This window comes from Mesoplodon bidens (genome assembly GCF_964165515.1).
Source record: "Mesoplodon bidens genome assembly, chromosome: 12".
Classification (NCBI taxonomy): Eukaryota; Metazoa; Chordata; class Mammalia; order Artiodactyla; family Ziphiidae; genus Mesoplodon; species Mesoplodon bidens.
In genome coordinates this window covers 13,677,822-13,703,617 of record NC_138168.1, presented here as the reverse complement: position 1 = coordinate 13,703,617, position 25,796 = coordinate 13,677,822, and the positions used below count along the sequence as shown (strand labels likewise).

At 46.6% G+C, this 25,796-nt stretch overlaps 1 protein-coding gene across 3 annotated transcripts in view; it reads left to right on the top strand.

Moving 5' to 3' along the window:
* The window catches only part of SMAP1 (small ArfGAP 1), a 167,569-nt gene that overhangs the window by 139,483 nt on the left and 2,290 nt on the right, over nt 1–25,796 (top strand). For all 3 annotated transcript variants that reach the window (XM_081250745.1, XM_081250744.1, XM_081250746.1), the window contains 4 exons: nt 3,294–3,384; nt 17,987–18,114; nt 23,567–23,738; nt 24,634–24,941. In XM_081250745.1, the coding sequence (XP_081106871.1) occupies nt 3,294–3,384; nt 17,987–18,114; nt 23,567–23,738; nt 24,634–24,941 (699 nt within the window). The remainder of the gene's footprint in view (nt 1–3,293; nt 3,385–17,986; nt 18,115–23,566; nt 23,739–24,633; nt 24,942–25,796) is intronic.

The window sequence follows — 25,796 nt, the reverse complement described above, 5'->3', positions numbered from 1 at the left end:
CTGAGACTGCAGCAATTTAGTTATTGGGTTGGCCAAAAAGTGCCTTCGGTTTTTAAGTAAAAATAAAGGGCACATTTTTCATTTTCACCAAGAACTTTAGTGAACAATATATTCACCCTTTTGTTCCACTACCTTCTGCCATTTTTCAGGCAACTTCATAATTCCATCTTCCCAAAACTTTTTGTCTTTTTGAGCAAAGGACTGTTCCAGATGCCTTTTACAGTCTTCCAGGGAATTGAAATTTTTTCCATTAAGAGAATTTTGTAAAGACCGAAATAACTGGAAATCCGCAGGTGCAATGTCTGCTGAATACGGCAGATGAAGCAGAACTTCCCAGCCAAGCTGTAACAGTTTTTGCCTGGTCATCAGAGAAATATGCGGTCTTGTGTTATCCTGATAGAAGATTGTGCATTTTCTGTTAACTAAATCTGGCTGCTTTTCGTCGAGTGCTGCTTTCAGTTGGTCTAATTGGGAGCAGTACTTGTTGGAATTAATTGTTTGGTTTTCCAGAAGGAGCTCATAATAGAGGACTCCCTTCCAGTCCCCCCATATACACAACATCACCTTCTTTGGATGAAGACTGGCCTTTGGTGTGGTTGGTGGTGGTTCATTTCCCTTGCCCCACGATCTCTTCCATTCCACATTGTCGTGCAGTGTCCACTTTTCATCGCCCGTCACAGTTCGTTTTAAAATCGGAACATTTTCATTACGTTTCAGTAGGGAATGGCATGTGGAAATACAGTCACGAAGGTTTTTTTCACTTAACTTACATGGAACCCAAACATCAAAGTGATGAACATAACGAAGCTGGTGCAGATGATTTTCAGCGCTTGATTTGGATATTTTGAGTATGTCGGCTATCTCCCCTATTAATTGTTCTCAATTAATGTCTCAGTTTGATGGTTGTCAATTTCAACTGGTGTACCGGACCATGGAGAATCGTCCAGTGAGAAATCTCCAGCACGAAACTTCGCAAACCACTTCTGACACGTTGGATCAGTCACAGCACCTTCTCCATACACTGCACAAATCTTTTTTTGTGTTTCAGTTGCATTTTTACCTCTCTTGAAATAATAAAGCATAATTTAGAATTTGACATCTTTGATGTCTTTGTTTTAAATGCACGCTGACACGACAGCTGTCACATACAATCTAACAAAATTGTTTCGAATGAAGTTAAAGACAACTAAGGGCTACTAGAGACATCTTACGGAAAAAACTGAGCGAACCTTTTGGCCAACACCATACATCTTCAGGCTCCACTTATAATTTTAGTTCTCATGTTTTTTTCAACACATCTGCAGTTCCTTCCTTCATGAAGTCTTGAACCCCCCTCCAAGTCATCCATGAGGGTTGGAATCAACTTCTTCCAAACTCCTGTTAATGTTGATGTTTGGACCTCTTCCCATGAATCACGAATGTTCTTAATGGCATCTAGAATGATGAATCCTTTCCAGGTTTTCAAATGACTTTGCTCAGATCCATCAGAGGAGTCACTGTCTGAGGCAGCTGTCTCCTTACAAAGTGTATTTCTTAAAGAATAAAACTTGAAAGTCAGAGTGACTCCTTGACCCGTGGGCTGCAGAGTAGATGTTATATTACCAGGCATGAAAACGACATGAATCTCGTTGTCCATCTCCATCAGAGCTCTTGGGTGATCAGGTGCATTGTCAACGAGCGGTCACATTGTGAAAGGAACCTTGTTTTCTGAGCAGTACATGGCTGAAAACATTCAGTAAACCATGTTGTAAACAGATGTGCCGTCATGCAGGCTTTCTGTTCCATGTATAAGCACAGGCAGCATAGATTGAGGATAATTCTTAAGGGCCCTAGGATTTTTGGAATGGTAGATGAGCACTGGCTTCCACTAAAGTCGCCAGCTGCATTAGCTCCTAACAGGCGAGTCAGCCCGCCCTTTGAAGCTTCACAGCCTGGCAGTGACTTCTCCTCTCTAGCTATGAAAGTCCTAGATGGTATCTTCTTTCAGTAGAAGGCTGTTTTGTCTGCATGAAAATCTGTTGTTCAGTGCAGCCACCTTCATGAATTATCTTAGCCAGATCTTCTGGATAACTTGCTGCAGCTTCTCCATCAGCACGTGCTGCTTCCCCTTGCACTTTGTTGTTATGGAGACGACTTATTTCCTTAAACCTCATGGACCATCCTCTGCTGGCTTCAGACTTTCCTTCTGCAGCCTCCTCACCTCTCTCAGCCTTCAGAGAATTGAAGGGAGTTAGGGCCTTGCTCTGGATTAGGCTTTGGCTTAAGGGAATGTTGTGGCTGGTTTGATCTTCTCTCCAGACCATTGAAACATTCTCCATATCAGCACTAAGCCTATTCGCTTTTAACTTCCTTCAAGAACTTTTGTTCTGCATTCACAACTTGGCTGTTTGGTGCAGAAAGCCTACTTTTGGCCAATCTGGGCTTTTAACGTGCTTTCCTCGCTAAGCTTAATCATTTCTAGCTTTTGATTTAAAGTGAGAGACATGCAACTGTTCCTTTTCTTGAACACTTAGAGACCCCTGCGGGGTTACTCATTGGCCTAATTTCTGTATTGTGTCTCAGGGACTAGGGAGATCCAAGGAGAGGGAGGGAGGTGGAGAACCACGGGTGGGTAGAGCAGTCAGAACACACACAGCATTTATTGATTAAGCTTGCTGTCTTATATGGGTGTGGTTCGTGGCTCCCCCATAACAACTACAGAGTGACATCAAGGATCACTGATCACAGATCACCGGAGCAAATATGAAAAGTTTGAAATATTGTGAGGATTGCCAAAATGTGACACAGAAACACAAAGTGAGCTAATGCTGTTGGAAGAATGCTCCACGCAGGTCGCCACAGAGTTTCAATTTGTAAGCAGCGTGATATCTGTGAAGCACAGTAAAGGGAAGAGCAGTAAAACGGGGTCTGCCTGCACATCAGATCAGGTTCTGTTAGTGCCGGTGGCCTCTGCTCTGCTCGCGAGGACCCCGGGGCCTGCCTGGCAGCAGGAGCGAACAAGTAAAACACTACGTCGTGTGGAATGTTCACGTGAAGGGTTTAAATGCTTAGGAACAATTACATTACGATTAAATGTCTACACTCACTATTGTGGGGTCCTTGTGTCCGGTTTATCAGTTCAAGTTCAATGATTGTGTTTAAGTTTATGATAATAAATGCTCTAGGCTTTATCACACTATGCTTCTTCATAGGCTACATTACACTAACTTTATCAAAACTATGCCTAATTGAGGCTTAAAAGTCTTGTTCAGTTTATTTGAAAAAAATAATAAATCTGATTATTTACTTTAAAGCTGCAGAAGAAAGAAGATCAGCAATTGGAGCCTAAAAAAAGTACCAGCCCTAAAAAAGCTGCAGAGCCCACTGTTGATCTTTTAGGACTCGGTAAGTAATAAAAAAAAATACAAGTCATCATTAATTAGAGTTACAAAACAATTGAAACGTTTACTTGAAACGAATATAATAGCTTTCTCGTCAATGTGCCAAAAGATACCTGTTAATTGAATTTGAAAATAGTATGATTAGTTTTTTGAGTTCCCACCAAAAGGGAAATCTTTAATAAGGGAGCTGGTGTCTGTCAGCAGTGCGTTCATGGAAATACAAGTAATGAGTTCCTTGGGGAGAGAGGATAACAAAGTACTCTTCAAAGCCTTGGTGGACTGTGACATCTTAGCATTTGAAATGAAGAGTAGATTGTTTTTTCTCCCCCCCCACCTTCTCTTTATTTAGTTTTGTTGGAGGGGGGTCCCTTAGCAAGATAATTATGGTGTAGCCTTATTATAACGGGCTATTTTAAAGGACACTTTAATTTTGGTTAGCTGAAGCAACATGCTTTATACCTAGATCTAGTGGCTAGATTCATTGTATGTGTCTGATGACAATAAGAATGTCTGTGCTCATTTTAATGTCATATTTATTCTCATGGCGGACAGATAGATGTTGTCTGCCTGGTGAGTAAACAGACTTCCGTTCAAGGAGTGCTTGTACTGTCCTTATCTACAAATACCGTCAGCTCTTTTTACGTTTTTCTCCTCTTCCTTTTAAAATAGCTTGATAAATGGTTATTTTTAGTAATATCTGAGCCTTCAGCAGTAATTAATTTAGAAATTTTTTTTAGTTTAGGGAAAGATTAATAACAGAAGAAAACAGTGAAAGACAGTTGGAAGGTAGAGTGGACCTTCATACACTGCTTTTCTAAAAACTGATCTTTGTTCTATTGAGAAAATGGTTTTCTGTCTTAAGAATTACAACTGAATGTTTTTGTCTTAGGAAACTGGTGTATCATGCAGGTACACGCCCTATAGATAAACATCTTCTATGGTGGTGAAAATAAGTGGTATATCAGAAATCTAAAAATAGGGCTCAGTCCAGGGGCTCTAAATATAATTGTGTTGAATACTAGTTCTCATAATTTCTGTATTTTATTTCCTTTGCTGTAAATGAGAAAAAAGACTTTCTGCCACAGTACGGGAAGATCCTACTAGGACTCCACGCGCCTTTGTCTTGGCGGCAGCATTTCCTTCCCGGCCGTGAGTGCCTGGTTATCGGTCCGTAACTTAGAAACGTAAGAGCTGAGCCAGGTCTGGCCCCTTACCCTACAGACTCGCTCACTGACCCCGCACCTCCTCCTGAAGTGTCTGCCGTGTGTTCGGGCGCCGTCGTAGGCACTGGGGAGAGAGCTGTGAGGGAAGACAGACGAAAGTACCTGACCCCTGTCTGGGGAAACAGTGAAGAGATAGTTAAGTAAGATACGTCATGGGTCATGTTTGCTAAGTGCTGTAGCTAAAAGAGAACGAAAGCAGTGGTGTGATTTTAAGCAGGGTTTGGGGGGTGGGTGTTGGGGGCCCCCTGAGGTACCATCGGTGGGAAGACCTGAGGAGGCTGGGGCTCCCTGGCTGTGCGTGGTGAGGCCAGGGCGGGTGCGGTGGCCCTGGGCAGCCCCGCCGGGAGCGGGCGGGGCCAGGAGGAGGGCCCTGGCGTGGCTGCTGGCGAGTGACCCTGGGACCTAAGGCTGCTACTCTGAGTGTCCTGGAAGTGCATTGGAGGATTCAAGCAAAGAAGTACCTCATCGACTTGGGTTTTTCAGGAGCCCTTACGGCTCCCCTGTTGCGAATGTGTAGCAAGGCGAGGCCGGTGAGACAGGTGGGAGGGGGTGGTGGCCACGGGAGCTGCGAGAAGCAGCCGGCTCTGGGCCTGGTTTGAGAAAGCGCCAGTGGGGTTTGCTGCCCGGTGGAAGTTGTAGGGTGTTTCCCTTGGGGAGTGACCCTGCGGGACAGGCGGGCCTGCTAGGCGGTCCCCAGGAGCCGCGCGGGCTGGGGCCCGGGGGACAGGTGGCGGGACTGGCCTCGGGTGCCCAGCCCTTGGCGCGGTGCTGCTGCGTAGTCGCGAGCCTGGAGCTCGACCCCTGAGCCCGGCGAACGCTTGTTCCTCTTGCTCTCAGCGCGTGGGTCAGCGCGGGCGTCTCTGCCTTCCAGCCGTTCACCGTCACACGGCATCTCCGTTTGTCGAGCTCCTGTCCGCGTGTCCCTGCCTTCCACCACCCAGTCTCAGAGTTCCTGGGTTTTCGGGTTTGGGCACGGCAGCACCCCTCTTCTGGTGTCAGTGTCTGGGAGAGTCAGCCGCGCTGGCAGCGGTTCCGCTTCTCTCACGGGCCTGTGACCGGGAAGGCTGCTCTCTTTTTAGATGGGGAGAGCGTCAGGAGCCCGTGTCCTTAGGGGAGAACCGAGGTCCGCTTAGGGCAGGAAGGAGCGGCTGTGTTTGAGGGAGAGGTTAAGGGCGTAGAGAGGGCTTGGTGGGCGATGGGCGGTTCTGGATCATGCGCTGCAACAGCTCCAGAGGTGGCAGGGTGGGCGCCGGGGTCAGAAAGAGGGATTGGGGGTCTCGCTGAGGGAGCGTTAGCAGCGGGAGGCCGGGAGCCCTGCCCAGAGCACATCACAGCGCCTCCCTCCTGCTGCTTCGCAGTCACCTGAAAGGCCCCTCCAGACCTTCAGACAGCAGCACTCCCAAACCAGATGGATTGTTGCTGTCGCCCTCGGGCCGCAGGCTGTTGTCTCTGCTGCCCAAGCTGAGCGTGGCGCTCTGGTTTTCCCCTGTAAAGTGAGACACAGTGGGGAGGAGGGGCAGGTGCCTTGCAGTCTGATTTATGGTCTTGCATAAAAGATGGCCTATCCCCATGTGAATGAGACCAGAACAGGCGTAAACTGAAAACATTTGCAGAAAATACAGAGAAAATCCCCACAGGGTTAGTTCGGTTACACAGCCATGCTGGGCCAGGATCCCAGGGTTACTGTGCGCTCAGGATCACGTTCGGTGACTCCTGGAGCGAGAGAGTCCATACCATTTGTTAGCAATTCGAACTTCCCTTTAAACGGCCCTTTGGCAAGTCTTTTTTTAACCTGTTTTCTCCGGCTCACTTTCCAGATCGACTCCCCATCCCAAGGTCAAACGTAAAATGCTGTCTGTATACTTTTTAGCAGCAAGGGTCAGCAAATTTTTTTCTGGAAAGGGCCAAAGGTTTTTAGCTCTGCAGGCCCTACTCAGCTGTGCCCTTTGATGGCACGCGGTGTACACGAGTGTGTGGGCGGCAACCAAGGCTGAGCTCTGCTGGACTTGAGGGTGTGCTCCTCATCGTACCTGCAAGGGCGACTTCGTCTTTGGGTGGTAACTCACGTTGGAAGCTTGTAGAAATACTGTTGATTCAGTGCTTTACTGTCTGATATCAGAAGTGGGGTCAGCTGTTTGGTTATTACCTGCCCTCTGATCTTGGACGTAACCAAGATCTTAGGGCCCCTCTCGACTGAGGCCCAGAATGAACAAGCCCTGGATGCTCCAGACACAGACCCGCTTGCCTAGAATGTGTCCCCGCTGTGTGAGAAGAGAACTGAAACTGGCTTCCAGGGCCTGTGGGCGGGTGCTCGCCACGCCCGACACTGTATGCTCCTGTCCGTCCTTTGGTGGTTATGACTTAGTTTTCACATGATGAAAACTGACAGACTGCTTAGCAGTTGGTTAGGATAATCCCCCAGGCTTTTTTTTTTTCTTTCTTTTTCTAGAAGATCCCATCTGAGATTAGAGTGTTCAGGGGTGAGCACTGGCTCTGAGTGGAAGGCTTGAGCAGCATCGTAAACTGCAGGCTTCAGCTCAGTCTCCCCAGAGGTGGGGAGCCCTCCGCGGGTGTCTGTCCTCAGCCCCCGTTCTGTGTGCGCACCGCTGCCGCCTGCTCCCTGCTCAGGAGGCTTTGACCGCAGGCCCATTGGTCACGGGGTGGCGTGTGTGTGTGTGTGTGTGTTTGTGTGTGACTCGGGGACCTCGGAAGAGCTCACAGAGAATCGAGTGTGAGCTCAGTGATGAAAATCATACTGAACTATAGAGATGTATTTAGGTAGAGGCTTCCTCAGTTTTTTCTTAATTGAAAAGCTCAAAGGAACATACAGTACAGCTTTGGGCAAGTTTTAAAGTCTTCGCTTCATGCCTGTGTTTCAGGAAATGGAAATAAAAGCATTAGCTTATCGCCGTAGCCAAGTTCAGGTGGGTTGACAATGCTAGTTAAACATGGTTTTTAGTAAATAACCAGCTTAATGATCTAGTCATATATATTCCAGTTTTATATAATGAGAGGTGAATATATTACTTTTTCTCCTCTAAATTTTTTTGTTTTTATAAGATTTTCTGGACAGAAAACAAAGGATAAAACACCCACAGAAAACACTCTAGTTACCTTTAAAGCAGAAAATTCCTGCAGGGAGATTTTTTCAAAGGCCATACGCTGTAAAGTGAAGCAAGCTTGTGACTGGGCAGACTGAAAGAATGCCAGCCGTGGCCCAGCCCTGGGCCTCGCCTGCGGCCCGGAGCTGTACACTCGGCGGATCCGGGGGTTGGGGTCGTTGTGTGCCACCCCTGTTTTCCAGGGAGGGAGGAAGAGGGCCGCTCTGTCTAGCGTGAGTGCCCGAAGTAATTTTGTAGTCTGTTACGCTTTTCAGCTACAGCTTAAACCCGATAAAAATGTTTATTTTTTCTGCTGCCAAGAGTATGGTCCACGAATGATTATAGATTGTTATTACCCTTTCAAAAAGGAGGTCTCGGGAATTGGTGGTAGTTTTGTGTGATCACACCTGTGGAGGGAGAGCAGGCAGGTTGGGGCCTGCATCGCTGGGGGAGACCCGGCTGCCGGCAGCTCCCCGCGTGGCCCCGAGTCCGGGCTGGGAGGCAGCCGAGGGCGACAGGTGGACCAGCGGGAGAACCAACACCGCAACCCGGGAACGAGGGCATGGCCCTGCCAGACCTGGGCCGAGAGCAAGAGGGCATCTTTGTGGGCCTCCGGGGACCGTGCCGGCGACAGGAAGCAGGCAGGTGACGCTCAGGTTTTGAAGGAGCGAACACGGCTGTGGATGAGGCGCCTTGTGACTGCAGGTGGCTGAGCGCCTGAGCGTGGCTGAGATGGGCGGCGTCTGATGATCGTAGCGGGTGAGCAGTTTGGGGGGGCGGCGTCGGGGGCGGTGAGGTTAGGAGCTGGGCTCCTCTTTCCTGCCCCCTGTCCCGTCCCCCTCGGAGCTCTGACACTAAGCTCAGGCCCCAGCCCCCCGGCCTCAGGGCCACATCCAAACTTTGGTGGCTTCCCTGCAGCAGTTGCTTTTCTCAGGAGGGAAAACTTCTCCCAGAAGATCCCCCAGCAGAGTTCTCAGGGACCCGCCGGGCCAGAATTGCATTCCGTGGCCTCTCTCCAGGGTGGGCGAGGCCTCTGCAGTGGAGACAGCTCTGCCGGCAGGAAGCCTGTGCGCAGCCCCTGGCCCAGGTGCGTGTCAGCCTGCGACGGCCCTTCAGCGGGGAGCATACTGTACACACACACACACACACACACACCTTTGCCCCTTTTCCTTCTCCCCCCCCCCCTTTTTTTTTAAACAGAGAAGGACACTGAAGCTGACAGAAGTTGGCTTCCAAGGTTCGGCTTCTGGACGACAGAGCTGGGTTCAAACCCAGGTCTCCCTGACTTCACAGTCCAGTCTCGGCTCGTAGATGAGCCGCAGCAAGATGTTCGACTCCAGTAGTAATTAAATTGTCATCTTGTTACTTTAAGAAACACTGAGATAGTGCCTACTGTGTGCCAGCCACTCTTGAGTGTTTACAGACATTTATTCGTTGGATCTTTGCAACAGCCCTGAAATTGGTAAACTACTGTTGTTTTCATTTTACAAATGAAGAAACTGAGGCACAGAGAGGTTAAGTAAGTTGCCCAAAGTCACACCGTTGGTAGATTACAGAGCCTGACCCGTGTTCTTAACTGTTACACTGTGATGAGCTCTGACAGGAAATGAAATTCGGAGACTGCCAGCTGACACTGTGTCACATAAGACAGACATTAGGCCCATTTGTCCAGGGGACAGCTGGCAGCATCGTGGCACGGGGGAGCCCTGGAGTTAGAGGCGGTACCCTGGGCTCTGGCATCTTCACCGGGAAGTGAATGCAAGAGCCTCTCCGTGGCTGTTGGCCAGAGCGTAAACGAGTGGATAGTGTGACATAGGCAGCACAGTACTGTGCACAGAGGGGGGACCACGTGTCTCTGTGGGGACTTGTGGGGGGGGCGCCCGGGGCTCCTGCGGCAGGTGCTGGGGAGAGCGGTGGCTGCAGAGAGAGCTGACCTGTCCTATACGGTCTGGCTTCATACTTGCAGAGTTCTTGTCTCTTGAGGCTGTAAAGTGGTAGAGAAGTGTTTGAGATATATATCTTATATACATATGAAAGCTGTATATTTATATAATTTTTAAAGAGCAGTGAGTTCTACGACGTTTACTTCTGAAACCGCTTCACAGCAGTTTCAGACGATCTCGGTCAGTGTGTCTGTCCCCTGAGAGGTGGCGGCTGTCGTACCTGTCCACAGGGCACCCCCTGCCCCGAAGTCCCCCAGCTTGCAGGGACCTGCGGCAGGAGGGGCTTGGGAAGGAAGGAGTAAACAGAGCAGGAGGTTCACAGCAACTGTTAAGGCCACTCAGTCATTTCAGTAGGTTAGCCTAAAGGCCACCTACTTAGCAGTAAGAAAAGTTAACTAAAAATTAAAAATAAATAATTCCACTTGACTCTCAGCCATCTTTTTTTTCTTTTTTTTGCGGTACGCGGGCCTCTCACCATTGTGGCCTCTCCCGTTGCGGAGCACAGGCTCCGGACGTGCAGGCTCAGCGGCCATGGCTCACGGGCCCAGCCGCTCCGTGGCAAGTGGGATCTTCCCAGACCGGGGCACGAACCCGTGTCCCCTGCATCAGCAGGCGGACTCTCAACCACTGCGCCACCAGGGAAGCCCTCAGCCATCTTTTTTTAAGCTTTTTTTTTTTTTCTGTACGCGGGCCTCTCACTGCTGTGGCCTCTCCCGTTGCGGAGCACAGGCTCCGGACGCGCAGGCTCAGTGGCCATGGCTCACAGGCCCAGCCACTACGTGGCATGTGGGATCTTCCCGGACTGGGGCACGAACTCGTGTCCCCTGCATCGGCAGGCGGACTCTCAACCACTGTGCCACCAGGGAAGCCCCCTTTTTAAGCTTTTGAAAACAGTTTTAAGCCTGGGAATTTTTTTTTAATTAATTTATTTATTTATGACTGTGTTGGGTCTTTGTTTCTGCGTGAGGGCTTTCTCTAGTTGTGGCAAGCGGGGGCCACTGTTCATCGCAGTGCGCGGGCCTCTCACTATCCCGGCCTCTCTTGTTGTGGAGCACGGGCTCCAGATGCGCAGGCTCAGTAGTTGTGGCTCACGGGCCCAGTTGCTCCGCGGCATGTGGGATCTTCCCAGACCAGGGCACAAACCTGTGTCCCCTGCATTGGCAGGTGGACTCTCAACCACTGCGCCACCAGGGAAGCCCAAAGCTTGGAAATTTTAATATGCTTCAAATGAACGTCTGTGACTTGAGTTTACAAGGTAACACACGTGGGAGTTTATTTCATTTCATAAGGCAAGTGTGTGTTTTAATACAAAGGAATTCCAAGTAACATTTTTGTTAAGGAAAAGGCTTTAAATGGTTTCTTGAGTAGAAAATGAAAAGGGCTCTTTGAGTGACATGAAAACGTACAAAGCTTTAAGAAGAAGGAGTTTTGCCATGAAGGAGAACATCACTGCATCTCATGGAAGCAGGCTTCTTTCTTTGATCAGTGCTGTTTCCACTTCAGATTCGCTCCTTCTCAGGACGACGCCTCACTAGTTACAGGTGAAGAATTAGACTTGGCAGCTTTCATTGTAGCCAGGCTGTGCTCAAGGCTGAGTGTTCACGGTCAGTCAAGAACAATAATGAAAAACAAAACATCCGCTTACTTACCATGTTCCTCTCTGCCTTACGCTACATTAGTAACACACAAAATCTCACGCTGCTCTTTGACATTTTTTATCATTTGTGAAAATAGATTATGACCAGCTAATGCCTCTGACATTCAGGTAAAGGATGAATTCAGTTAATATTTACTGGGCACCAGCCAAGTTCATGAGACTCTGGTAAATAGGAGAGAACACAGCTCCGTTTGTGTCTAGTAGTGCAAGTGGGGATGTGTCCACGTGCAGTCTGGAAATGAGAAGACAGAGGACTGTTGCTCAGGGAAGAGTGGGATTGTGGAAGGAAGGTGGTTCTGAAATTTCAGCGTGGAACCTGGCGTAATGCCGATCCACAATTACCTTTGATTTCCCTCCGCTCAGAGGTCCCTTTTCTTGCTGCTGCCAGTCAGAGGAGGAGCAGATGAAGTTTTCATGCTGTGCAAGCTGACGTCAGGCGAACTCTCACGTGCCCTGGGGGTCATCTTTAGCGTGAGTGCGAGCCGGGAAGGGCGAGCGAGCCCCCAGATACACGAGCTCCCCGCGCCTTCCCTTTGTAGAGTATCTTGTGATTTAAAGCCCGTCTGCTGCTTGTTGAGCCGACAGCTTCGGACGACCGACGGGTCAGGGCTGTGATGGCGCTTGGAACAGAGCTGTGGAGAGGGGAGTAGGGAGGAGGCCGGCTCAGGCTGAGCCGCCGTGTGTGTGTGTGTGTGTGGTGTGTGTGTGTGTGTGTGGTATGTGTGTGTAGTGTGTGTGTGGTATGTGTGTGGTATGTGTGTGTGGTGTGTGTGGTGTGGTGTGTGTGTGTGGTGTGGTATGTGGTGTGTATGGTGTGTGTGGTGTGTGTGTGTGTGTTGCTGTGGCTGCAGCGGTGCTCCCAGCTGTGGACAGTGATGCTGGAGGACAGGGTTCTGGCTGACAGAGAACAGCAGCCTCACTGCCGTGGTGGCCTGGAGTAGGGGTTCCAGCTGGGATGCAGTCGCGGTACCGCGGTGGCCGGTCGTGGGCGCTGAGGCCGTGAGACCAGGAAGGGGGCGGCGGGGGTGCCGGCAGCAGTGGTTGCAGGGTCTCCCAGGAGAACGTGGACTCGGAGGAGGAGGCTTCCCGGGAGGAAGGCTCAGCGAGGGCCAGATGTGGGGGAGTGCACAGGGCAGAGACGAGGCGGGGTCTGTAACCAGACCACCGGTTCTTTTCAGAATCAGGGCCATTATTTCCCTTCTTCTCCCAACAGAAGCAGGATCGCCCCCTGACTGTCGTTTTTCCCCACGGCTCTGCTGTCCCTGAGAAAGCCTCTGGTGATCTGTGTTTGGAAACGTTTCAGTTCACCAGTATCTGTGGAGCGTTTGCTCTGTGCCAGCGCTGATTGAGGAGACAGCTGTGCCCTCTTTCTGACAGAGGATGGGGGGACAAGGCCTAGGCAGTCAGTGTGGTGCAGGTGTGAGCATGTGGGGCGCGCCCGTCACATGCAGTGTGTTCACACGCCGACAGAAACCAAAAGTGACATTACTTATGGTAAGGCACCTGGGAAGGCTGCCTCTTTGCCACCCCTGGATTTGGGGGGTAGGAGTTGGGAGGCTGCCTGGCCAGCGGGTGGATGGGGCGCAGGCTGGGGGGGTGGGGGCGGGGCTGAGGGGGTGCAGGGCCGGGGGGGCGGGGCCTCGTGCACTCAGCAGGGAGCTGGGGCCCAGGACGGTGCCCGGCTGGGCGTTGCGCCAGCCCCACCCTCTGTGCCCTCTTCTCTGGAGGCGGGGCAGCTGCCCCGGGGACTGTTTTAACCTTGGACGGGGTAGGGGCACTGCTTCTGTTTGGGGGAACCAGGAAAGGCTGCTCAGAATGGTTATAGCAGTTGAGTTTTCCAGCTGTACCACCAGACTTCTGTTGAAATCCTAGTCTTATTGTGTCAGAATCTCTGGAGGTGATGGGGGCGTTAAACTGAGACACTTTATATAGAGCTTGATCAGAGTACCCGGCAACAGAACTTTAAAATGTTAGTATTAATAGTGGATTATTAAAAATCCAGCTTTTCTATTCTTATTTCCTTTTAGTTTATACATGGTATCATTCAGAGGCATTTGGAATGGGCCAAGAAAAAAACACTAAATATTGTTTCAAGTACTTTGTTTACCTTTACTCATTGGGATTTTTGCTGTCAGGTGAGTTCTGGTATAGCCGCGATTACTAGAATCGACAGCTACAGGGAAGGTTTCTAGATGATAGAAATGGCCTTCATGACGTTGTGATATTTGAGATGCTACCTTCTTTCTGAGCATCTACCAGTGTCGTGAGGTGAAGTAGGCCAGTAACTGCGCGCTGGGCAGGCCTTCTGTTCGTGTGAGATGTAGCACTGATTTTTAACCACTTTCTTTCTTTTGGCTCAAAACGTTTAAGCTTTTCTTGTGAATTTCTAGTATGTGTGCAGTATAAAACAGTCATCTACCAACTCGGTTTTCAGATCAAACATTAGTCTGAAATCTTAAGGTAACGTAGAAAGAAAATAGTTGCCCACAAGCAGCTAATTGTAGGCTTGATGCCTTGCCTTTAAAATAGAAATTCCTTCCCTGTTTTACTGCATTGTCCTAATTTCTTGTTTGCTCATTTCCTCTTCGAGGGGTCCTTTGTGCTTCATTACTGTTCTTTCCGGTGTTGTTCCAGCTAAGTTTCTGCCATTTGCCTCAGGCTTTTCTTGTACTCTGGGGCTCCAATTCTGTTTGTTGTCCACTGGCTACTGTTTCTGCATGTTGATGAGGGGGGCTGCTCCCCCCGCCCCTGCAGCCGAGAGAGGAGCCCCTGCGCACAGGGAGGTGCTGTGCAAGCGGGTCCTGATGCGCTGTCTGCACAGACGGCCACTCCTGCCCTGGAGGCGCTGTGTGGCCTGGCCCTGGGCTCCCCAACCCCTGGAGGGGGAGGTTTCCATTGGTCTGGGTGTGTGTGCACGTGTGCCCATGTGTCTGTACACTCAAAATGTAGCCCGTGTGGATTTAATTATTTTTCTTACATTATAGTGCTAATGTAAACATTTACACTGTTTAAACCATTTAATTTGAATAAGACTTACTCTTTCTAAATTTTTAAATGTTTATCTGAAAAACTGCTTTTAACATCTTGGTATTCTGTGGCTTTTGTGGCCTCTGAGCTTCTGTTTGATCGGCGAGGACTGTGCTGCAGGTGGACCCTTGATGGAGAGGCCGCGCTGAGCTGCAGTGGTTGTGACGGGGCCGGCCGTGTCCCTCCCGCCTGCGGCCCGGGTGCCCCTCCGTGGCCGCACTGGCCGGGCCCCTCACTGTCCCCTGAGGAGATGCTGGGCCTGGCAGGAGGATGGGGGCGGAGGGGGGGGTGTGTGGAGACAGGCTGGCGCGGAGTGGGTTCTGAACTGTTGACGCCACTGCTTCTCTAACTTTGTACTAGTAATTATTAACTATGTAAGGGTTGGTTTTTAATGTTCAGACTTTTAAGTGATTTCTTTATCTACAGCTGTAACTACATGACTTTTGTGTAATGTGGCTTAAAGAAAAGAGCACGCGCTAGTCCAGGGCTCAGAAGGCTTCGTTCTAGTACAAGTTTTGCTGCTTCACTAGGGAAGCGACATTGAGTCTTTAATCTCTCTGTGCCCCGGTTTCTGTAACTGGGGGTGATGGAAGGAGATGCCTTCTCATCCTCCATGGAGACAGAAATGATAACATGGAAACGTTCTTTTAAGAAGTTCAGGAAGCAGGTGATGTTTATAGTGATGGTAATGATTACTAGCCTCCCCCTGTCCTTTTTAAATACTGAAAGTAAAAAACACAAGTTTTGAAACAAATTGAAACAGTCCTTGGTAGAGAATGTGTTTTAGCAAGCCAAATGTAGTAAGTCAAATTAGCAGACATTGAAATCCAGTGGGAAAACTCGTTGGGAATTTGTGTACAGATTTTGCAAGGGCGAGACATTTTCATGTAAGTTAAGGATTTGTTTTTCGACAATTCTGTGAATGCTTAGCTTTTTTTTTTTTTTTTTTTTTTTTTTGCGGTACGCGGGCCTCTCACTGTTGTGGCCTCTCCCATTGCGGAGCACAGGCTCCAGATGCGCAGGCCTAGCAGCCATGGCCCACGGGCCCAGCCGCTCCGCGGCACATGGGATCCTCCCGGACGGGGGCACGAACCCACGTCCCCTGCATCGGCAGGCGGACTCTCAACCACTGCACCACCAGGGAAGCCCGAATGCTTAGCTTTTTTAGTAACAAGGAGAATTGATGGGAGTTTCAATCCGTCATATTAGGGGGTCGTGTGGGGAGGAGACTGGGGGACTTTGAACAGACTTAAAATTTCTGCAACATGTTCAGTTTATAAAGTAATGCAAATACATTATTTGCCTGTAGTCGATGAGCCTCTTGGTTCTCACACAGTGCATCCTGAGCTCCCTGGTGTTGTATAAGCTAATTGACATGTCCTGGGGCAAAAAATAGATTGATACCTTTTTCCCCAATTCACCAAAAATAATAATAGTGGTAATAATAATAAGTTAATGATAGCATTTTCTCATGTTTAAGGGTTTTTTTAATATAAATTTATCCTAATTGTTAGTGTTTGCTATTACTTGAAACAGCAAAAAGTTTTAACTGAAAAACTGGAAATAGTTACTTATGCTCATTTTTACTTTTGTTCCTCTTGGTTGTGGTTTATTTTAGAGGATATGTGCTTCTGTTTGTGAGTTTAAGTTGCATGAAATACAGTCATATTTTCTGCTAATAAAGTGCTTCCATGTTCATGTGATAGAATGAACGTGTCTGTTTGATGAGGTTGTTCCCCTGTCCTCAGCTCTGCAGCTTAGGGGTTCAAGCACCACTGACTCACATGGCAGTGTTATTTGAGTTTCTTTACTGAGTTGTGGATGGCACAGAGATGTTCCTTTAGTTGTGTTTTTAATCTAGAATACCCTGTCCTTCTAAAATATTTTATTTCTGGTTCATATTACCTGATGTACTACACATCAGGTAAATGGAATGTGGAATGGGCTGGAAAACATAAAATAGCACCTGAAAGAAGTCTAACTTCAGAATGAATGTTGCCACTTTGAATGAGTTAGAAATGGAAAAAATTACTTTCATGTATGAGTCATATTTGAATTCTTTTATGTCATGGTTGTGTGTTAGCTTAAAATTCTGTATATTATAAATTAGTAATAATCTACGCATTGTTTTATTGCTTCACCTTTAAATTGTCCGTAGTGCTTATAGAGATATAACATGTGTAATGCATAAATGTATGTGCTGAGTATATTTTTTTATGGCTCTGATAATGTGATATCATGGAAAATTATTGAAAAATATTTGCAATTTGTTTCTTCCAAACTAACCTTTCATGGGTTTCACACACACTTTTATAAATTAAGTAGTAAAGAATATTTTACTGTGACCATTTATTCATTGCAATTAATGATAATTTGTTTCACTGAAGCTTAAGCAGGGAAATAAAAGATACTAATTTCTATAGTTACACCTCAAAAAAGAGAAAAAATCTGTGAGTTTCTGTGGGTTGTGATAGAAATACCTAGTACGTGGTAGATCTTCCATTAAATCTGTCCAGTATCCAAGGATCTACTCTGTGCAAGACGTCCATCCCCCTCCTTGTCGAGGGCGTCTTAGAAGATGCCTCCTTCGCCTTTGAGGAGTGTGTGGTTCATCAGAGGGATCGAGTGAGCTTGTAAGCCGTGAAGTGGGAGCCCGATTAGGATGTAGGTCCTCAGAGACTCGATTTGTCATTGTTCTGAACTGCTCCTTGGGTCGTGACCGCAGAAGACTGAGCTGTGTGAGCTGTCCTGCTCCCTGAAACCCTTGCTCGCAAGCTCTCTGCACTGCCCCCCACCCGGCCCCCACTGACATCAGGGGGAGATGAGAACTCAGGGTGAGCAGGAGGCTGATCTGGGGTGTCGGCGCCGCCCGGCGGCTCGGTGCACCCAACACTGAAGGTGGCCGCACTTGAGTACAGAAAGGGTCTATTTCAGTGTTTTGTGGATACTGCCTACGGAATCAGTGTATAGTGTATGTTTGTTTTCTTTCTGTCCAGTTTTTTTCCTTATGTAACTTTAAAATTTAACATTCCAGACATTTTAAATCATTAAAATTTATTTCCAAGGTAGGTAAACATGATATGAAGTAATATTGGAAACACTCACACACACACACACACACGCGCACGTGCGTGCACGCGCACACACATGTGTATTTATGGAGAGGCAGCCTTCGTAGGAACATGGTATCGTATCCCAGCTTAGCCAGTGACCGCAAAAGTAGTGCCAGTCTCATAAGGTTATGGGATTAAATGAGTTAATATATGTAAAGTACGCAGAACAGTACCTTACATGTAAGGAAGCATCAGGACACAGAATAATGTCAATAGTATCATACCATTTGTTAAAAAGGGGTTTGCATATATACTTAGAAACTGGTGGGTAAAGAATATTTCTTCGAGAACAAACAAAACTGGAGATGGTTTATTTGGGAGAGAGGAGAGAGCCTGGGGTAGAGGGAGGGCATACATTTTGTTGTTAACTTTTTGAACTTTTAACCGTATATTTTTAGAATAACGCCATGTTTCACGTATTTAAGAGATTCTAGAATCTTTAACTTTTTGATCTTTTAACCGTATATTTTTAGAATAAAGCCATGTTTCAAGTATTTAAGAGATTCTAGAATCTTTAAGACAAGAATTTACGTTCTTTTCAGACGGCCCTGCCGAGGTGCCAGTGACTAATGGGAACACAGCCACGGGACAGGCCTTGAACGATGATCTGGACATCTTTGGACCGATGATTTCTAATCCCTTACCTGCAACTGTCCTGCCGCCAGCTCAGGTATGTGTTAAGTGTATGGTTTTACACTGTGTATTTTCTTTTTGGAAAGTTTCAATTTTGAATTGTTTCTAACTTAAAAGCCTCTAGATCTTTAGGCCAGGAGTTGGCAAACTAAGCCTGCAGCTTGTTTTTGCAAATAAAGTGTGATTGCAGACGGCCACTCCGTTTACTTACATGCTGTCTGTGGCCGCTTTCACACTGCAAAAGCAAGTTGAGTAGTTGCAGCAGATATTCCATGACCCACAAAGCCTAAGAGTCACTGTTTAAAGTTTGCTAACTCTTGCTCTAGGCAAATGGTGTTTAGAATGAGTAAGTGGGAAAACTCGGACTGTTTCAGCCTTGCCTGCGATCCACAAGGTTACTTACTTCAGAGGGTTTTGAACTGTTTGGTGTGTCAACATGGACTAGAAGCCCGTAATTATTTTCTTGTGCTCTGTCGAGCCAGCCCAGGCTGGCTCCTTCCGGGTGCAGGAAAACCGAGAACAAGAAATTATAGCAAACTCAGTACCCATATGCTTTTCTATGAAGACACATTATTTCTTAGCCTTAAAACCTGCCTTTTTTTTATTTTAATGATTTTTAAAAAATTATTTAGAATGTAATATTAATGATAAAGATTTTTTAAAAGTATCAGTGGTAAAGAAATTTTGACTTGCCTTCTTAACATTACATGGAATTTTTTTTTCTTTTTTTCCTTCTTTTTTTTTTAAATTGAAGTCTAGTTGATTTACAATGCTGTGTTAGGTTCAGGTGTACAGCAGAGTGATTCAGTTATACATATATGTTCTTTTTCAGATTCGTTTCCCTTATAGGTTATTACAAAATATTGAGTATAGTTCCCTGTGCTATGTAGTAGGTCCTTGTTGGTTAGCTATTTTATATATACTAGTGTGTATGTGTTAATCCCAAACTCCTGATTTATCCATCCCCCCCTTTCCCCTTTGGTAACCATAACTTTGTTTTCTATGTCTATGAGTCTACTTCTGTTTTGTAAGTAAGTTCATTTGTGTCGTATTTTATTGATTGATTGCCACACCATGCAGCATGTGCGGGACCTTACAGGGATCGCACCCACGCCCACCCCCCACCCCGCCCTGCAGTGGAAGCGAGGAGTCTTAACCACTGGAATGCCAGGGAAGTCCCTGTGTCGTATTTTAGATTCCACATGCAAGTGATATCATATCATATTTGTCTTTCTCTGACTTCACTCAGTATGATAATTCCTAGGTCCATCCATGTTGCTGCAAATGGCATTGTTTCATTCTTTTTATGGCTGAGTAATATTCCATTGTATATATGTACCACATCTTCTTTATTCATACCTCTGTTGATGGACGTTTAGGTTGCTTCCATGTCCTGGCTGTTGTAAACAGTGCTGCTATGAACATTGGGGTGCATGTGTCTTTTTGAATTACGGTTTTCTCAGGGTATATGCCCAGTAGTGGGATTGCTGGGTCGTATGGTAATTCTATTTTTAGTTTTTTAAGGAACCGCCATACTGTTCTCCATAGTGGCTGCACCAATTTACATTCCCACCAACAGTGCAAGAGGGTACCCTTTTCTCCACACCCTCTCCAGCATTTATTGTTTGTAGATTTTTATGATGATGGCCATTTTGACCAGTGTGAGGTGATACCTCATTGTAGTTTTGATTTGCATTTCTCTAATAATTAGAGATGTTGAGCATCTTTTCATGTGCTTTTTAGCCATCTGTGTGTCTTTGGAGAAATGTCCATTTAGATCTGCCCATTTTTGGATTGGGTTGTTTGGTTTGTTTTGATATTGAGCTGCATGAGCTGTTTGTATATTTTGGAGATTAATCCCTTGTCGGTCACATCTTTTTTTTGTTAAATATTTCAAATATTTTTTCAGCTTTATTGAGGTATAATTGAAAAATAAAATTATATGTTTAAAATGTATAACGTAATGTGTTGATACATGTATTCGTTGTGAAAAGATTCCTGCCACCAAGTCAATTAACACATCTATCATCTCACAAATTTACCTTTTTTTTTTGTGAGAATGCTTAAAATCTACTCTCATTGAATTTCATTTATACAATACAGTATAATCAACTATAGCTACCATGTTATGCATTAGATCCTCAGATCTTACGTCTTATAACTGAAAATGTGTACCTGCCTCCCAGCCCTTGGCAAACACCATTCTGCTCTGTTTCTACGGGTTTGCCTTTTTTCTTTCTTTTTTTTAAGATTTCACATATAAGTGATACCGTGCAGTATTTGTCTTTAAGGTGAGATATTAATATATAACTTTCAGGGATATAGGTTACTCTTAAGCATACAACTTAAGATTCTGTTTTAAATTTACAAATAAGCAACTAGTTTGTTGTAGTAAAGTATAATTTTTGAGGTAAGATATTTCTCTTTCTCTAGAAAACCTGAGCCAAATGGGAATTGTTTGCATGGAAAGTTTAACAAGAAAGAACCAATGTCTTATTAAGAAGATGAATTACATATATTTTTATTATATATATTTATTGTCATTATGATAGTCATTGTATAATTAACGCTGGAATTGAGCAAATAGATTTCTGAGGAATCATTAGTTTCAGTGGAGCTTTATCTGCAGCATCGCTGTTTAGTTTCAGAGAAGATAGCTTCATTTTATGGCTTTGCCTCTTCTCCTCCTTCCCCCAACGCGTAAAAAGAGGAACTAAGTGTTGCTGGTATCGTTTCGGTTAACATTGATTACCTTGTGAATGTGTGCAGGCGTGGGTATGCGTGTGGTAGTAAAAGAAAAAAGTCTAACGCTAACATTTTGGGTGTGGAAAGAAGTATTTGGGATACTTGACAGTCCGAGCATGCAAAGCGGCTTCTTTTGGTCAAGCATTCTAGCGGGGCCGTTCGGCCGGCCCGCCTTCCTTAGACCCCACTGCGGGGCGGGAGCCGCCCTGAAGCCGCTTGCGCGTTAGGCCCCGGGCCAGCCATGGCCCCGTGGGCTCTGTGCCGTAAGAGCAGCGAGCCGGACAGTGCGGACCTCAGCCCCCCTCAGTCCTTCATGTGCGTGCAGCTCCTCCTCGTGCCCCCGGGGCCGCCCGGCCTTCGTGCTGGGCGTCTGTAACTGAGAGGAAACAGGGTGGGTCTTCAAAATCACACCTCATTCTTTTTCTGGAATGTTTTTGGACCAAAATTGTGTCCGTTTTATGGAGCCCTCTAAAATAATTTGGTGAACAGAATTATCTTCCCTCCAAACTACATGTAAAGACTCTAATCCAGACATGTTGTCAAAATAATGTCTTTGAAAATCGGGGGAGGGAGAGAGAAGGTGGGTTAAACCACACATTTCACATGCACACACTGTACGTAGTTTACTAATTTGGTGGCTTTTTATGCTGTGAAATTGAATAGGACCCCACTAGGAATTACTCTGAACCCTGCTTTCAGTCCTGATTTTCTGAGTGTGGTGCAAATTCTGGTTGAAGATTTCCCCTCACGTGAATGTGAGCTGGATTGATGTGACCGTCTGCTTTCCTGTCTGGCTGTGCAGTCTTCCCTGAGGGGCTGGGAACGCTCAGCTGACCCGAGCGGACACATGTGCTGGGGGTTGAGGGGCGTCGTTCCAGTGTCCCCCAAGGTGACACGTAGAAGCCCTCCCTTTCCTGTTCTGTCCATAATATCCACATCCCCAAAGCATCTAGACTCACACAGGTGCTATGGCCTGTCCTCGGTTTGGCCCCGGATCCCAGACGGCCAGAGAGCCTTTGGCTGGGGACCCTGTGGCCTCCGGAAAGTGCGCACCTACCGGCAGCAGTGGTTCTCCTTTTACCTTGGAGTGGTCCTGCCGGCACGTGGGGCACCCCCATCACCCGCCCCGTAAATGGCCGTTCGAGCACCTGCTAGCCAGGCTGCCTGGTGCGGCTGTGCTTAGACTGTGTCCCTGTGGAGACAGGCGTTCATCGGAAGAAACACACGCGTCTGGAGCATGGGGCTGCTCTAGCCTGAGGTGGGATAATAGTAGCTTCCTCAGCACTTCGGGTCTTCTCACACGTCTGTGTCCTCCTCAGGGAACAGACCCCAGGGTTTTGAGCAGGTTCTTAGATAGAACAGAAACTAAATGTGCTGGAGGATCATTTAGTGAGGTGTGGCTGCTTTGTCACCTAGCAACACTAACAGCCAGCGCTGCCTTCTGCTGAGCGCTCCTTGTGGCCGTGGTGGTAAGGCAGCTCCTCCCCGGGCCCAGAGCAGGGCGTGGGAAGGCGGAGTGGCAGGTCCGAGGGCACTGGGCGAACCTGCAGGCTGGCTGCAGGGCCCACGCTCCGGGCCTCTGCCTTCTGCTGCTTCACTGCTACGTCAGATATATTTGATTCAAGCCCACTGTTGTATTTGAATTCCATCATGTCCAGTTTCTTACACATTTCAGATCTTTTGCAAAATTATGGGGCTTTTTTTCCTATCTTAAAATTCTTGCTTAATATCATAATAGATTCAAAATATTGTTCTGCTTAAGTTAGTTTGTGAGCATAATGCTTGAATGCTACTTTATTGAAAGCTTTTTTAGCCAAGGCATTAAATGTTTGATTTTTTAAAAATTCAAGCCAAATCATGTACACTGTGATTTAACTTCTACTTGCTGCTCACCTCATTCTATAGTTTGAGAAGACTCTTACCCAGTTTTTACTAGTCTTCATAGACTTCTTTGAAACTCTTCATATCTAAGTCAATTCCCTATACGCAAATGTGATGGAATATTTAGTGACCGCTGAGGTGTCAGTTGTGAATGTGTAATGCTATCTGTGTGCAAGATACAGGAGATGAAGTGAAATGTTTTGTTTTGTATTACAGTATCCACATGCTTATTTGTATTCGTGTCCTCACCCCTGTCTACAGGCAGAATGCAAGGTGTAGGGGAGGGTGCAGGTGGTCGCAGTTTTGCTGGATCTCATATCTGGGTAGACTGGAGGCATTCTAATGTTGCGGTTAAAACGGATTAGATTAGGTTCATAAAACTATCATGATGTCGCTTTTGAAAAACAGACTTCCCCCCCCGCCCCAAAGACGACAAAATCAGCCACTGTAGGACCCTCCTGCAGTCTGCTGTAGTTGTAGAAATGTTCTTCACCCCAAGGGATACCAGTTCTTGGCAGCAGTGATGGCTGCAGGGGATGTACGAGCATCTCCCAGGAATGCTGGTCCTCAGGCAGCACCAGTGCCTGTTGTTGAAGCCACTGTGGTCAGGATGTGATGGGCAGAACTCAGCATCAGAGAGGTTCTGTCTACGCCCTTTACATGAACACGTTCAAAATAGGAGATGGTCCTCTGTCCTGCATGTAGGTTTTGCATGGGCTTGTCACTGATTCCCTTTAGTGTCACCATGTTGCCTTCTACAGTTGTTTCGTTTCTAATTTCATAACTTCATTTGGATTTCAAGGAATGGATGAGGTGTGTTTTATTATGCAGAATTCGACAGCTTGTTTTGGTATCTGTCTCAGGGGACGTCCTCTGTACCAGCAGTTGCCGCTCTGTCTACAGTGACATCTGGGGATCTGGATCTATTCACTGAGCAAGCTACTAAGTCAGAAGAGGTGGCCAAGAAACAGCTCTCCAAAGACTCCATCTTATCTCTGTATGGCACAGGGACCATCCAGCAGCAGAGTGCTCCTGGTAATGCCTTTGAAATCTGCTTTCAGTGAACTGCAGTGACATCACTAGAAGTGTGTTCTTTGTGCTTATGTAATGTCATATTTCTTCCTTGTGTTTCCGTGTAATGAGTGCTTTTGTTGTTGCGGTTTACACAACTACAAAGCTGAAATGAAAGAAGCATTAGGATTAGAATGCACAAAACTTTATTCATTTAGGATTAACAAGCTGGTCGCACGTCACTTAATGTTGTTTCACAGGCCTTACAGGACAGGGATTATCTTTGAAGAATTATTTAAATTTGATTTGCCTGAAGTTTATAACTGTACAGTATGGTATTCTTTCTGCACGTAAACAGTTAAGTCTGAAATATCACATGAAATCAAAAAAAGCTTTGAGGTTTTTTCTTATATAATCAAAAAGAAATACTAGCACGGTAAAGATTCATGTTTACACAGTTTTAATCTGTCATTTCGTCTAAAATAATGGGCTGCATTTCACATAAGAGCTGAAATTATATGACGTCTCAGCTGCTTCCATGAAAACCAGAGACAGTCCACTCTGACTTGTTTACTTGGTAGTGAGAGACCAGTGGTGCAAAGCAGCAGAAACACAGTCTCATGCTATATAGTTTGGTCTTCACAATGGATATTTTATGTAGCTGTTGCACAGGATTTATTTACCCTAGTTAAATTTGCTCAGGCTCGTCACTGATCTGTCTGCTTCCTGGAAGTAACCAGCCCTGAGGGTGCAGGTGTGCGCTGCTCTGAGCAACAGGGGCCAGACCAGAATTGAAGCCTTTGCCGCGGGTAGTTGAGCAAGACGGGCTCCTGTTTCTGTGCTGACAGAGGCGAGTGCAGCGCTGTGTGGTAACCCGGTTCTCTTCGTTTGTTTTCTCTGTTTGGTTCTTCTGCTGCAGGTGTGTTTATGGGACCCACAAATATACCGTTTCCCTCACAAGCACCGGCTGCATTTCAAGGCTTCCCGTCCATTGGCGGGCCTGTGCCTGCAGCTCCTGGCCTTGCGGGAAGCGTGATGGGGCCCAGCGCGGGCGTGATGGTGGGCGTGCCCCTGCCCAACGGCTTCATGGGAAACGCACAGACTGGGGTGATGCCACTTCCGCAGAGTGTGGTCGGCCCCCCAGGAGGGATGGTGGGACATGCGGGTGCAGCCCAGAGTAAGTTTGGCCTGCCGCCAGCTCAGCAGCCCCCATGGAACCTCTCCCAGGTAGGGTCCTTTCTCTCCAACTTCTCCAAAATCAGAGAAACCAGATCTTGTTTTCTAAATGGTTTTATTTGTTTTTAAATCTAACAATCTGGCAGGAAGAATTGAGTAGGGATAATGTTATAAAAGGTAAAAACTGTCTAATCAAATAGACAAATGAGCTGTCATTGTTCCTATATTTAGAATATTCTGTAGAGAATGTTAAACATTTTTCCATTTCTGATTATAACACAGCTGTAATGGTGAATGTCTCTCATTTGTCTGTAACAGCTAGAAATTATCTTGGGCATCTTTTGAAATTAGCACCAAGCTTTAAACCCGGCCCCCTGGTGGGTTGTTTGTATAGACCACTTAGACCAACCTATTTTCACTAATAATTTTGGGGGCTCTTGGAAACTTTCACAAATTAGAAAACAATCCAGCCTCATATTCTCAGAGCACTGTTTTTGAGAGATCTAGGCTGTGCGTGGATTTATAAAAAATCTTTTTGTTCAAATACATTTGTAAAGTTGTATTTTCTTCTTACTTATAGTCACATTTATGTTTACAAAGAATATACACTAGTTCAAGAATTCCTGTAAGATGTGAACCAGTCCATATTTGTGTCCTACATCCCCTCATATTACAAAATCCTATTTCTGCCTAAGTTAGTTTAGAGCCAGGAGATGACATTTTAGTATTACCTCTATCAAATCCATTCTGACTTTCCTCTGGCTTCACAGACAGAGGCCTCAGACGTAGGTTCGTGGTCCCGCTCTTCTTCCTCGTACACTTCCTTATTTGATGTTCCTCTGGTATTTTGATGCCCTTGACTTCTGTTCTCGTGAGCATTCAGGGAGTAGTATATAGCAGTTTCTA